This window comes from Rana temporaria, chromosome 13, assembly GCF_905171775.1.
Source record: "Rana temporaria chromosome 13, aRanTem1.1, whole genome shotgun sequence".
NCBI classification, from domain to species: Eukaryota; Metazoa; Chordata; class Amphibia; order Anura; family Ranidae; genus Rana; species Rana temporaria.
In genome coordinates, this window is record NC_053501.1 from 95,823,464 (window position 1) to 95,838,854 (window position 15,391).

Below are 15,391 nucleotides of genomic sequence, written 5' to 3' on the forward strand. Positions count from 1 at the left end.
TATTTCAGCTTCCAAGCCCTATTGCCATTTTTTTTTGTTTGTTTAATTTCTCAAGGTATTGTTTTGCAGCCTGAAATGAAGACAGACACAGTTTTTGTTTTAGCCAGTTTTAGCCTTCCCTCATGTGAATTGGTAATAGGTACATTGTACCGCTACCATTCCACAAAGAAAAAGTGTGAAAATTGTAAAGTCTTTTATTTAAAAAAAAGAAAAAATTCCAGCAATGTATCCCATCTCTCGATGTCCAACGATGATCCATTCTCCAGGGACGCTCCATTCTCCAGCGAGGAACGAAACCCCTATGACGCATAAGAGGGGACGGGGTCACCCATCCACGCCATTGGGTAACCCCCGGCTTTCTCCTTATGAATTTGCCGCGAATACCCCAAATTGTTCGCTGTTTGCCGAATGGGCGAACAGCCAATGTTCGAGTCGAACTCATCCCTAGTCAGGATAGAAGAAAAATGTATGGGGCAAAATACCATCAAATTCTTGAGGAAAATCTGCTGCCCTCTGCAAGAAAGTTGTCAATGGGGAGAAGGTTTACCTTCCAACATGAAAATAACCCAAAGCACACAGCGAAAACAGTCCACACACAGTGGTTGAAGGAAAAAAAGCTGAATGTCCTTGCATGGCCAAGTCAGAGTTCAGACCTAAGGCAGGGTTCACACTACTACACTACTTTCATCCTACTTTGCTCTGTGTTCAATGTTTCCCTATGAGAGCATCTTGTAGCGTCCTACACAAGTCGGTCCGACTTTGAAAATGCTCCCTGTACTACTTTTGGTCCTACATTGATCCTACTTCAGGCCCATTGAATATCATTGAAGTCGGACCAAAGTAGGATCCTGTTCATGAAAGTAGGATGGATGTAGGACCAATGTAGGATAAATGTAGGACCAATGTAGCAGAGCAAAGTAGGATGAAAGTAGTGTAGTAGTGTGAACCCAGCCTCAGCCCCAGCCTCAATGATATTCAATGGGCCTGAAGTAGGATCAATGTAGGACCAAAAGTAGTACAGGGAGCATTTTCAAAGTCGGACCGACTTGTGTAGGACGCTACAAGACGCTCTCATAGGGAAACATTGAACACAGAGCAAAGTAGGATGAAAGTAGTGTAGTAGTGTGAACCCAGCCTAAACCAGACTGAAAATCTGTGGAATGACTTGAACACTGCAGTCCACAAAAGGTCATCATCACATTAAAAACAAAAAATAAGCATTTCTGCCAAGAAGAGTGGGCAAATATTGCAAAGTATAGATGTGCAAAGCTAGTAGAGACAAATCCCAACAGACTAAAGGTTGGAATTAAAACAAAGGGTGGTTCACCAAAATACTGACATAAGGGGGTGATCCTTTTTCCAACTCAGTGATTCTGTTTTTGATTTTGTTTTATTTTTTTCTGATATGTTTGTGTTATATCTTTCACTTGGTTGTTATAAATTGCACTAGTACATATGGCTGTATAAAGCAAAAACTTCTGTCTGTCTTCAGCACAGTAATTTGTGTTGCCTACCATAGTAAGCCCCACAAAATGAATTGAAAATGTAAAATGAATCGGCGCAACAGAACCAGGTGATAAATATATGTGCAGCCAAAAATGTATTGATAAAACCAGAACCTAGTAAATCTGGTTCATGTAGAAATTAAGTGATAGTTAAAGGAATTGTTTGAAGGTGGCTGCCTCTACGTGTTTATCCCACCTAGGTGGGGTAATGAATGGAATGGAGAAAATTTGTAGAAGTTGGCGCCTGCCTGGCAAATACTATTTCAGTAAGTGTAAAAATAAATAAATAAATATATAAGTGTGCTTCCAGTGGCGTGCTAAGAAATTATAAAACAATATATAAATGATAATACAGGATAACATATTCCAATAGTGCACGTGAAGGTGCTAATTATAATTAAATTACAGTGAACAGTCCATGTGCAACTATATTATCAAAAAAGTGCTGGATGTCGCATAAAAAGTGCTTTGTGTCTTCATTCAGAGAGTGCTGGATGTTGCATAAAAAGTGCTTTGTACCAGTTTCAACACTGTTGCCACATTCCACACAGTGCCCCCTTCTTTTGTGCTCTTAAATGGCACGCAGTCACCAGATTCTACACTCCCTCTTGGGGTGAAAAGCTTTCACAGTGTATGCCCTGTGCTGCACTCTGGCAATTTCTCATCCCCCTGTGTTCCTCTTCAATTTCCAACGTTAATTCATATGCAAAGAGAGAGGGATCCCAATAGTGTGATACCATCAAAAAAGTATTTGCCTTTATTGTTAAAAACTGGGTACTCACAATTTGGCAAATTAAAACAAGCGGTAGAAAGATCGTATTTTCGGAAGTGTGTCGTGACAGCGGCTGTTCGCTCGACCGGTTTCGTCATCAGACGTCGTCTGGAACGCACAGACCGTCACTTTCACTTCCTATTTATCATCACATTGCGTCCTATGCTACGGCCGCCATTTTCCTTGCGATTTTGAGGACCGAAGTCCATTTGCTTGGATGCCTATGGACGGCGGCCATCTTTGGTAAGATTTTACAGACTGAAGACTAATATAGTCTTCGTCATCGAATTCCAATTTTAAAACGGAGGCATTTTGACTTACTTTTATACAAAACAAAGGCATATAAAAACAATACGAAGGTATGTAGAAACAAATAAAAACCTGCTTATTTCACAGAATTTGAAAACGAGCAACGATGAATTTATGGGTTGTAAAACACATATCTAAATATATAGGAGGTCTATGGATATGCTGAGAGACATATTTTGTGTGATACAGCTTCACTGACTATCAGTGGCCATCTATAATAGCATATACTTATGTGATAAAAATTCAAATAAATAATATTATTCATTGAATTAATATATATATAAAAAATAAAGTAGAGCTAATTGAAATAATTGAAATAATGTGTATTTTCTGGGGGTAGAAGGTTGTACTCATTAAAATGGTGGAGTAAGTGCAGTACATATAAAATAAAAATAATAATACAAGTGATTCAGATGTTAACTTATTAATAATATTTTGAAGTTGGATGGAGGAAATTATAATGCCCTATAAAAATTGATTCTGTTAAAAAAAAAAAAAAATTGAAAAAAAAAAATTAGAAACTGGTCAGGAAGCAGTTTAAGTCCAAATCTATATTCATACCCGAGGGTTGTAGGGTATCGAGCTCAAAAATCTATCTGGTTTTGTTTTGTGATATTTTAATTTTTTTTATTTTCTCCTCTCCAATGTCCTTATATCTTGTCAATTGCATAAAATGTCATGTATGTGGGATCTCTGTTATGGTGGTCCCTAAAATGTCTTGATACACTATGTTTGTTGAACCCTTTCTTTATATTGGCAATATGTTCACGGATCCTGATAAGCAGTTCCCTTGTAGTTCTTCCTACATATTGTTTTTTACATGGGCATTCAATGACATACGTCACATGTGTACTGTTGCATGTTATTAGCTGCTTTATATGGTGTCTTGATCCATTTGCTGTGGAGGTGAAATCAACTTTTTTTCTTGTCAGTTTTTTTGCTCACCCTGCAGGGGAGACATGTACCACACGTATGGAACCCTTTTAGGTTCTTAAAGATTTTGATCTGTTTAGGAGGGTCCAGTGCATTATGCACGAGTCGGTTTCTAAGATTTGGTGCCTTTCTGTAAATGAAAGAAGGCCTGTTAGGTATTACGGTTTTCAGGGTTTTGTCTGATTTGTAGAATGGGCCAGTGTTTTTTTTATTATGGTTTCAAGATCCTTGGGCCAGATCCACAAAAACCTGGCGTAACTTAAAAAATCCCATTTAAGTTACACTGCCTTAAAGTTTCTACCTAAGTGCCCGATCCACAAAGCACTTATCTAGAAATTTCAGGCTGTGTAACTAAAATTCCGCCGGCGCAAGGCGTTCCTATTCAAATGGGGCGAGTCCCATTTAAATGAGGCGCGCTCCCGCACCGGCCGTACTGCGCATGCGCGAATTTACGTTACGCCGAGTTTTTAGGATCGCGACGGCTTAAAAAAGTTGCGTCGGGAAAAAAAAAAAAAAATGACAGCGTCGCTCGGCATGCATTCCTGAGGGAGAACTCCATGCCAATTTTCAAAGAAAAAACCGGCATGGGTTCCCCCCCCAGGAGCATACCAGGCCCTTAGGTCTGGTATGGGTTGTAAGGAGACCCCCCTACGCCGAAAAATCGACGTAGGGGGTCCCCCTACAATCCATACCAGACCCGTATCCAAAGCACGCTACCCGGCCGGTCAGGAAGGGAGTGGGGACGAGCGAGCGGCCCCCCCCCTCCTGAGCCGTGCCAGGCCGCATGCCCTCAACATGGGGGGGTTGGGTACTCTGGGGCAGGGGGGTGCACTATGGGCCCCCCCACCTCAGAGCACCCTGTCCCCATGTTAATGAGGACAGGACCTCTTCCCGACAACCCTTGCCATTGGTTGTCGGGGTCTGCGGGCGGGGGCTTATCGGAATCTGGGAGTCCCCTCAAATAAGGGGGCCCCCAGATACCGGCCCCCCACCCTAAGTGAATGGATATGGGGTACATCGTACCCCTATCCATTCACCTGTAGGCAAAAAGTTAGTTAGTAAACACACAACACAAGGCTTTTTAAAATATTTTATTATTCTGCTCCGGATGCCCCCCCTGTCTTCGTTATTAGCTCAATTAGCAGGGGGGGCTTCTTCTTCCGCTCTCCGGGGGTCTTCCACTCTCCGGGGGTCTTCCACTCTCCGGGGGTCTTCTCCGCTCTCCGGGGGGGGCTTCTCCGGACTCCGGGGGGCTTCTTCCATCTTCTCCCCTCTTCCGCTGTTGACTCGGCGAACCCCGGTTCTTCTGCAGATGTCCGGTGCCTTCTTCTTCAGCGCTGGCTGCCTGCTATGTTTGTGTGTTAGCTCGATTTCAAACAGGCAGCCGGCGCGGTCTTCTGTGACGTCAGGGTCTTCTGTTCTTCTCCCCTCTTCCGATGTTGACTCGTCGCCTGTTGTCGCTGTAATGATGGAAGCGCGCCTTGCATCCCATTTATATAGGCATCACCGTCCCATCATGCTCCGGTAGGTACCCACGTGGTGGGTGCACGTGGGTAGGCACCCACCACGTGGGTACCTGCCGGAGCATGATGGGACGGTGATGCCTATATAAATGGGATGCAAGGCGCGCTTCCATCATTGCAGTGACAAGATTTGTCCTTTGGGTACTATGTATCTGTTCGACCTCCCAATGATTTAAGAAGATGTTAGCTACACTGGGGGCATATTTAGCCCCCATTGCCACGTCTTTGGTTTGGGTAAAAAATTCCCCTTTATGCCAAAAATAGTTATGACTCATTGCCATCATCAGGCCTTCTATGATGTACCGTATATGTTCTTCTTTCATGTTGGTCTGATTACATAGGGCCCATTCAACACATGTATGTTGGTGTACAATGAATTTACATCAATTGTAACTAATATGTCATTTTCCTCCACCTCCACATTTTTCAATTCGTTGATTAGTTGTCTGCTGATGGTTGTAAAAATCCATCTATATAAGCTCCTAATCTCGAGAATAGCGAGTCGATCCCGCTTATAATTGGTCTTCCCGGTGGATTATTCTGATCCTTGTGTATCTTAGGAACATAGTATATGACCGGAGTCTTTGCTGCCTCCGGAGTAAGAAACTTGGCTTCATTTTTTGTAAGAATGCCCATGTCTTCTCCTTTCTTAACAAAGGCCTTTAATTTCTTTTCATATTCTCTTGATGGATTCGACTTCAGTTTTTTGTATGTGTCTGGGACATTCAGAAGTTTATTCATTTCTAATTCAAAATCTTGTTTATTAAGAATTACCAGTCCACCCCCCTTGTCAGCGGGTCTAATAATTATGTTCTTTTTTTTTTTCAATCTCTTTGATCATCTTCCAGATATTGTTACGTTTAGATTTGTTTACTTTTAGATTTCTAATATGTTCTTCCACCATTTTTCTGAAGACTATTAAACTTTAATTTTGTTGCATTTTGGGATTGAAGGTAGAATTGTTTCTCAGACTGGAATGTTTATGGAAGAACTACTTCCTTGTTTGCATTCCTTATTTGCAAAAAAATTATTTATGTTAATTTTTCTTATAAATTTCTGTAGATCTATGTAGGTTTTGAACTTGTTTAGTTCCTTATCAGGGAAATATTTTAATCCCAAATCTAAAACTTTAAATTCTTCTTCATTAATAATCACTTCACTTAAATTTCAAATTTTTAATTTTTAATTATTTTTTATTTTCAATTTTTAACAGAATCAATTTTTATAGGCCATTATAATTTCCTCATTCCACCTTCAGAATATTATTAATAAGTTAACATCTGAATCACTTTTATTATTATTTTTATTTTATATATACTGCACTAACTCCACCATTTTAATGAGTACAACCTCCTACCCCCAAAACATACTATTTTTTTTATTTTTTCAATTATTATTATTATTATTATTATTTATATTTATATATATATATATATATATATATATAAATATATATATATATATATATATATATATATATATATATATATATATATATATATATATATATATATATATATATATATATATATATATAATTTTAATTCAATTAATAATATTATTTATTTTCATTTTTATCACATAAATATATGCTATTATAGATGGCCACTGATAGGCAGTAAAGCAGTATCACACAAAATATGTCTCTCAGCATATCCATAGACCTCATATATTTAGAAATGTGTTTTACAACCCATAAATTCATCGTTGCTCGTTTTCAAATTCTGTGAAATAAGAAGGTTTTTATTCGTTTCTACATGTTTTTATATACCTTCGTATTGTTTTTATATGCCTTTGTTTTGTATAAAAGTCACAATGCCTCCGTTTTAAAATTGGAATTCGATGACGAAGACTATATTAGTCTTCAGTCTGTAAAATCTTACCAAAGATGGCCGCCGTCCATAGGCATCCAAGCAAATGGACTTCGGTCCTCAAAATCGAAAGGAAAATGGCGGCCGTAGCATAGGACGCAATGTGATGATAAATAGGAAGTAAAAGTGGCGGTCTGTAGGCTCCAGACGACGTCTGATGACGAAACCGGTCGAGCGAACAGACGCTGTCACGACACACTTCCGAAAATACGATCTTTCTACCACTTGTTTTAATCTGCCAAATTGTGAGTACCCAGTTTTTAACAATAAAGGCAAATGCTTTTTTGATGGTATCACACTATTGGAATCCCTCTCTCTTTGCATATGAATTAACATTGGAAATTGAAGAGGAACACAGGGGGATGAGAAATTGCCAGAGTGCAGCACAGGGCATACACTGTGAAAGCTTTTCACCCCAAGAGGGAGTGTAGGATCTGGTGAGTGCGGGCCATATCGGAGCACAAAAGAAGGGAGCACTGTGTGGAACACGGCAACAGTGTTGAAACTGGCACAAAGCACTTTTTATGCAACATCCAGCACTCTCGGAATGAAGACACAAAGCACTTTTTATGCGACATCCAGCACTTTTTTGATAATATAGTTGCACATGGACTGTTCACTGTAATTTTGTTATAATTAGCACCTTCACTTGCACTATTGGAATATTTTATCCTGTATTATCATTTAATATTTATTGTTTTATAATTTCTTAGCACGCCACTGGAAGCACACTTATATATTTATGTATTTATTTTTACACTTACTGAAATAGTATTTGCCAGGCAGGCGCCAACTTCTACTAATTTTCTCCATGCCACAAAATGGATTGTCAATAGTTTTGCCTATGGTCCCCCTGCAGCTGATCTTTTCCCATTACTGACCTACCATACCTTCTTCTGCACTGTCTCTCTATGTGGGGGTGCCATCTTGGTAGAGGCAGGGCTTTGCTTCCTCACGTCAGGAACTCCAGCAAGAAGAATTCGGACATTAAATTTCACATCAAATTTCACATCAAATCTCCTAAGACTAGCAGTCAGAGGCAGCAGCGTCTTAGATCTCATACTGTAGATATAAATTATTAGGCTGTAGGTAGAAATGTGTCTAGACTCACTGATATATCAGGAATTAATCTTTCAGGAGGAATTTCCAAGACAAAATGTAATTTTTTTTCTTTTTTTTAGAGAACTGCTGAGGCACGACTGACATGTTTAAAAAAACATTTCTTTTAATATAGCAAAGCTTAAATATTTGAGTTTATGCCCACTTTAACCACTTAAGGACCGCCTCCTGCACATATACAACGGCAGAATGGCACGGCTGGGCACATGCATGTACCTGTACGTCGCCTTTAACCACTTAAGGACCCCTTCACGCTGATATACTTCAGCAGAATGGCACGGCTGGGCACATCAACGTATAGGTACGTTGTCCTTTAAGCCCAGTCCGAAGCTCTGTGACTGTGGGACTCGCGGACCCGATCGCCGCTGGACTCCCGTGATCGGTCCCCGGAGCTGAAGAACGGGGAGAGCCGTGTGTAAACACGGCTTCCCCGTTCTTCACTGTGGCTCCGTCATCGATCATGTCATCCATATTATAGGGGGACACAATTGATGACATCACACCTACAGCCACACCCCCCTACAGTTGTAAACACACTTCAGGGAACACACAACCCCCTCAGCGCCCCCTGTGGTTAACTCCCAAACTGCAACTGTCATTTTCACAATAAACAATGCATTTTAAATGCATTTTTTGCTGTGAAAATGACAATGGTCCCAAAAATGTGTCAAAATTGTCCGAAGTGTCCGCCATAATGTCGCAGTCATGAAAAAAATTGCTGATCGCCGCCATTAGTAGTAAAAAAAATTTTTTATAAAAATGCGATAAAACTATCCCCTATTTTGTAAACGCTATAAATTTTGCGCAAACCAACCGATAAACGCTTATTGCGATTTTTTTTTTTAACAAAAATAGGTAGAAGAATACTTATCGGCCTAAACTGAGGAAAACATTTTTTTTATATATTTTTGGGGGATATTTATTATAGCAAAAAGTAAAAAATATTGCATTTTTTTCAAAATTGTGGCTCTATTTTTGTTTATAGCGCAAAAACTAAAAACCGCAGAGGTGATCAAATACGACCAAAAAAAAACTCTATTTGTGGGAAAAAAAGGACGCAAATTTTGTTTGGGAGCCACGTCGCACGACCGCAATTATCAGTTAAAGCGATGCAGTGCCGAATCGCAAAAGGGGGCAAGGTCCTTTAGCTGCATTTTGGTCTGGGTCTTAAGTGGTTAAGAGCCCAGCCGTGGGTCACGCACGCAACCCGGTTCGAAGCTCCGCACCCGCGGCACCCGCAGACCCGATCGCCGACGGCATCCCGCGATCGGTCACAGGAGCTGAAGAACGGGGAGAGGTGTGTGTAAACACACCTTCCCCGTTCTTTTCTGTGGCTGTGACACTGATCGTCTGTTACCTGATATAGGGAACGTCGATCAGTGACATCACGCCTACAGTCACGCCCGCAGAGGTGATCAAATACCACCAAAAGAAAGCTCTATTTGTGGTAAAAAAGGACGTCAATTTTGTTTGGGAGCCACGTCGCACGACCGCACAATTGTCAGTTAAAGCGACGCAGTGCGGAATCGCAAAAAGGGGCAAGGTCCTTAACCTGCATAATGGCCCGGGTCTTAAGTGGTTAAAGAACTTTGGTCAAACATTTAAAGGAAAAACTTACTGCTGTTATATGGTCATGAAAATAATTAAATTTAACTTTTGGAATAGTCTGAATTTGTCTTGGCTTTAGCCCGCTGCAATCCAGCAGCACTCAAGCCCATCAGGGGCCAATCATGTATGCTGCATAAACACGTACGTGAGGGATGACGTCACCTGGCCACGGATGCTCTTTCATTGTCTAATCACAGGTTGGGGGCTGGAAGGTGACCATGCTATATTACTTAACTGCAGTAGAGGAAAGTTGAGCCACCAGCCTGGCTTTGCTGCCTGGCAGGGCTGTATAACTCTAAAGACTGGATGGACGGATATAGGAAAAAAATATTTCTGCTGTGTATTTAGTGTTTTGCTTTGTAGCTTAAATGTTTTAGTTTTTATCTTTTTTAGGAACCTCCACTTTTGTATACCCTCAAGTACATACTAATACCACATATATCTCAGGCAAGTACCGGAACTATCATTCCACTTTATTTTCTGTAGTAATCAGGTTCTGGATAGCACTGAATGCAGAGGATGCTGAATTTAACGTGTAAGGCCCCGTACTCACGGCCAAACATGTCTGCTGAAACTGGTCCGCGGACCAGTTTCAGCAGACATGTTTGGCCGTGTGTAGGCCCGAGCGGACCATTTTCGGGCGGATCGGACAGGTTTCCAGCGGACAACTGTTTCCTGGACTTGCTTTAAAACAGTCCGCTGGAAACCTGTCCGCCCGGACATGTACGGTCGTCTGTACAGACCTACCGTACATGTCCTGCCGCCCGCCATCCGTCGCATGCGTCGAATGACTTCGACGCATGCGTGGAAGCCTTTTAAAGGCAGGCCGCCCACGTCGCCGCGTCATTGTCGCGGCGACACCGCGTCATCGACGCGGCGACACCGCGGACACGCCCCGCGTATTGTTTACGCGCGGACCTCTGTTCGATGGTGTGTACGGCCATCGAACAGAAGTCCCCGGGCAGACATGTCCGATGAAAACGGTCCGCGGACCGGTTTCATCGGACATGTTTGATCGTGAGTACTCGGCCTAAGTGTAGGAAAACAGCTACATTTACTTATATGACCAACCCCCCACAGAAGTCCCGGCTCAGCTTGGCAGGGACTGCCCCCAACCTATCATTTGATATTAAAGGAGCAGCAGTGCACTGATAAGGTCATCTTTTTACCCTTCACCCGCCAGCAAGTCTAATTTGTTAGACTAACAGCACTATAAAATGTCGTAGTTTGATCTGCAATTCTGTCCCCCTAGTTCTCAGTGTGAGAGAAGATTACAGTAGGCTTGTACAAAAACAAACAGATACTATTTAATGAATATATCCAGGAAAGTTAAGGCTTGGCTTGGCAGACAAGCACAAGCATCTAGAATTTTCATGGTAGGGTTCCTCTGGGCTAAAGAACGTGTACGACACACAGTTTGCCCTAATGGATAGTGGCCATAGTGCAAAGTTGGTGTTGTCTTAGGGGTTGTATTTATAATTGTTCCAGTACAGATTTCACTGACCAATGGCACTTAAAGATGAACTCTGGGATAAGGAAATATTGTCTGACTATAATAAATGTGTATTATTCTTGAATCTTGGTGTGCTTTATCTTATTCTTCCAGATCTATGTAGTAATCCAGTGTGAAACATTCCCTCTGTGTAGGAACTTCCTGCACTATAGACCAGTCACTGCAGCTCTCTCTCTTTATGCAGGGTGACTGGTCTCCTCCCCATCCCCTCCTGTAGTTTTATGCAGGAAGCCTGTAGTGGGTGGAGCCTGCTGGGTCCCTCCCACAGCTCTACTCTCTGCACAGGCTTTGTACAGCACAGTGATGATGTCACTGCATGGTGTACAAGGTAATATCTGATTCTGCAAAGGCTTTTGGTGCACACAAAGTGAATTTATATTCATTGTGGCTATTAAGGAATATATTTCAATTAAAGTTTTAGTGCCCAGATATTAGCTTTAACTGTATTTTGGCACTTTCTTGTTATATTTGCGGAGACTGTAATATATAAGCCTTGTGGAATTTGCAATATCTTACAAAAGTGAGTACACCCCCTCACATTTATGTAAATATTTCATTATATCTTTTCATGTGAAAACACTGAAGAAATGACACTTTGCTACAATGTAAAGTAGTGAGTGTACAGCTTGTATAACAGTGTAAATTTGCTGTCCCCTCAAAATAACTCAACACACAGCCATTAATGTCTAAACTGCTGGCAACAAAAGTGAGTACACCCCTAAGTGAAAATGTCCAAATTGGGCCCAATTAGCCATTTCCCCTCCCGGTGTCATGTGACTCGTTAGTGTTACAAGGTCTCAAGTGTGAATAGGGAGCAGGTGTGTTGAATTTGGTGTTATCGCTCTCACTCTCTCATACTGGTCACTGGAAGTTCAACATGACACTTCATGGCAAAGAACTCTCTGAGGATCTGAAAAAAAGGAGTTGTTGCTCTACATAAAGATGGCATAGGCTATAAGAAGATTGCCCAGACCCTGAAACTGAGCTGCAGCGCAGTGGAAAAGACCATACAGCAGTTCAACAGGACAGGTTCCACTCAGAACAGGCCTCGCCATGGTCCACCAAAGAAGTTGAGTGCACGTGCTCAGTGTCATATCCAGAGATTGTCTTTGGGAAATAGATGTATGAGTGCTGCCAGCATTGCTGCAGAGGTAGCTGCATGAAAGCAAACATTTAATAAATAAAGTGCATCAATATTATGGAATTATACCTTCAATTATGCAAAGTAAAGTGCATCAAACATATAAACCTGCACAAATTAAAGTGCATCATTTATATGGATCTGTACTTTTAAATTGTGCAAAGCATGCAATATAAGCAACCCTACACAAATATTTTTTTATAAATGAAAAAAAATGTTGATAAATTAAAAGTGCATCAAAGTGAAAATGAAAAAATTTCCACTGTCTCTTAAATAATCATACAGTCTTTTCTAAATAATCTCTGTGCTCATGTATCTTGTGTTTCAATTATCACGTGATCATCTACACACTCACCAGATCTCTAGACCCACTTGTAACTGGGTCTATAAACACTTGAAACACCTTTAGAGGGTGCCACCACTCCTCCACTCTTGGAATATTTCCACCTTTACAGGCTATCGCCTCTTCTTTTTTCCATGAATCCATGGGTTCTTTTCTGTTCACATGGCCCTTCTTGCACGTATAGGCGCTCTAGGTTATTATACTGACCAGCTATATTATAAAAAAAAAAAAAAATTCCACAGTGGCTTTTTATTATAGTTTTAATAGCTTTAGTTATTATTATAAAACATGGTTTCTCTTCTATTTTTTTACAGTAACAAGAAACCTCAGAACTTATGGATTTTTAGGTCTAATAGTATTGATATTGATTATACCATTGGCTTTCCTAGGATGGTATCTCATTATGAAGAGAAAACGAAGAAAAGGTATTTTTCTTTAACATTTTTATTGGTTTAATAAATGTTTTTTAATAATATTGGTAGTATTGCATAACCTGTTAATGGGCTACAGATAAGGAAGGAAAAGGAAGACAAGTAGGGCAAGCCATAGATGCATTTATTTTCTTTCAAAAATCGCTTGATTCCCCTATCAATGTTGATTGGGAAATGCCTCTCGCAGCGCTATAGTATTCTGCCAGTCGGAAGCCTTCCCTGATGAAAGAATACAATGATTGCTGCTAGCAGCTATAGCCACGGGCAGAAATTGTTCGCCCATACATGGATTCAAAATTTGGCCAGACCCTGCTGATCCGGCCAAATTTTGATCCAGGTTTGGTTGGCTTAAGAGACAAGCTAATATATTATCTAGGGGCAGTTGAGTACCGGAGTATTAGACTACAGGACCAATTTTTTAAGATGTGGTTTTAATCACTTGACAGAAGGTTATATAAGGATGTGCAGTAATGTGATTTGTGCCATTGTGCAGTACTGAAGCTAAACTTCATGCAAATATAAAAACACACATTCGGTTGTGTTTAACCGTTTTGCCTAAGATTTAGCTTTTAATAAATTATAGATATCCAGCCTTCCTATTTGCCTTATTCTCAAAATATTGGGTTTGTTAAAGTGCATTTTAAGCCTTTTTTAATTTGTTCTGGATACAGTATTGAAAAGTGTAATGAAATGTCCCACACTTCGCTTGAGCGATTTCGTCATATACCACTTCCTCCCAGTCTGAATATAGATATCAGATATTCCAACCACTATCAACAACAAACAAGAAAATACTTGTTTGTTTGCTGAACATGAACTCTTTGTTAAAACAAGAATACAAGACTTATATACAGTTAAAGAGGAGGTCCCCCATCCTACTCATATTACTCTAACAATACACCTGTAACCAGAAACATAAATTAACATGAAAGATTTATTACAAACACATAGAAAAAATATAGAAACTTTGACATATGTTTAAAATATTCAGACAAGAAATAGAAAAAGTACTAGTGGTGCAAATAACTGCACATAGTCTTCTTCGGACCCCACGTAGAGAGGTTCTACTAGTTTCGCCGTTACGGCTTCATCAGGAACCCGGGTGAAGACTATGTGCAGTTATTTGCACCACTAGTACTTTTTCTATTTCTTGTCTGAATATTTTAAACATATGTCAAAGTTTCTATATTTTTTCTATGTGTTTGTAATAAATCTTTTATACTTAATCAATTGTGCTTGTATGTTCCATTTGTTTGGGGTTTGACCAGACTTATACATATTTTTGTTATATACATCCATTTTGCAACATTTAAAATTCCACATCCCATCCTGTTACAGGAACCTTCTCTAAACCATATTCTAAGTGGAATTATGTTGCAGATGGCCTTTCATCTTTAATCAGTGTGCGCTCTATAACCTAATCTATATATAAATTAACATGAGCTAATTAACTAATCCCTCAAAGCAGCCGATGTGACTCCCTAACTACAATACACATTATCATACATATCAACACAGAACTCCTTCATACAATTGCAGGGTTAATTAGCACAAGCAACAATGGGTGAAAGACCCTTAGAAGCCATACTAGACTTGTTTACATTATAGCAGACAACAGGCAGACAGGTGGCTGGAGTTGATGACATCAGCATCTTCTAACAATATGTGTCCCAACAGTATGAATCAATCACTATTTCTAATATGGCAAATACAGGGTTCCCAGAGTTTGTGGCCTGAATTCACGTAACACTTACACCGACGTATCTACAGATACGCCGCGTAAGTGTCAATGTGCGCCGTCGTATCTATGCGCCGTGCCCATAGAACTAGATACGCCTGAAAATAGGCTTCCTCCGACCGACTTAACTTTCCTACGCTGGCGTATCTTGGGTGCATATTTACGCTGGCTGCCTCATTGCAAATATGCAAATGCGGGAGATACGCCAATTCACGAACGTACTTGCGCCCGTCGCAGTAATATACGCCGTTTACGTAAGGCGTACGTCCGGCGTAAAGTTATTCCACCTAAAGGAGGTGCATCCCATGCAAAGGTATGGACCATGGAACAGCCGTCGTATTTTACGTCGTTTACGTAGGACTACGTGAATAGGGCTGGGCGTAGGTTACGTTCAGTGATTCGACGTATCTTAGGCATTCGATCCGACGTGATTCTGAGCATGCGCACTGGGAAGCGTCTATGGGACGGCGCATGCGCCGTTCGTTCGGCCCATCATTTGCATGGGGTCACAGTTCATTTAAATGGATCACGCCCACCGTCCACCTACTTTGAATTAGGCGGGCTTACGCCAATAATTTTACGTTA

General features: G+C 40.6%; 1 protein-coding gene across 2 annotated transcripts in view; it reads left to right on the plus strand.

The window, feature by feature from the left end:
• Positions 1-15,391, plus strand: part of LOC120920941 (SLAM family member 5-like) — a 126,530-nt gene that overhangs the window by 94,116 nt on the left and 17,023 nt on the right. For both annotated transcript variants that reach the window (XM_040333398.1, XM_040333399.1), the window contains exon 4: positions 12,952-13,062. In XM_040333398.1, the coding sequence (XP_040189332.1) occupies positions 12,952-13,062 (111 nt within the window). The remainder of the gene's footprint in view (positions 1-12,951; positions 13,063-15,391) is intronic.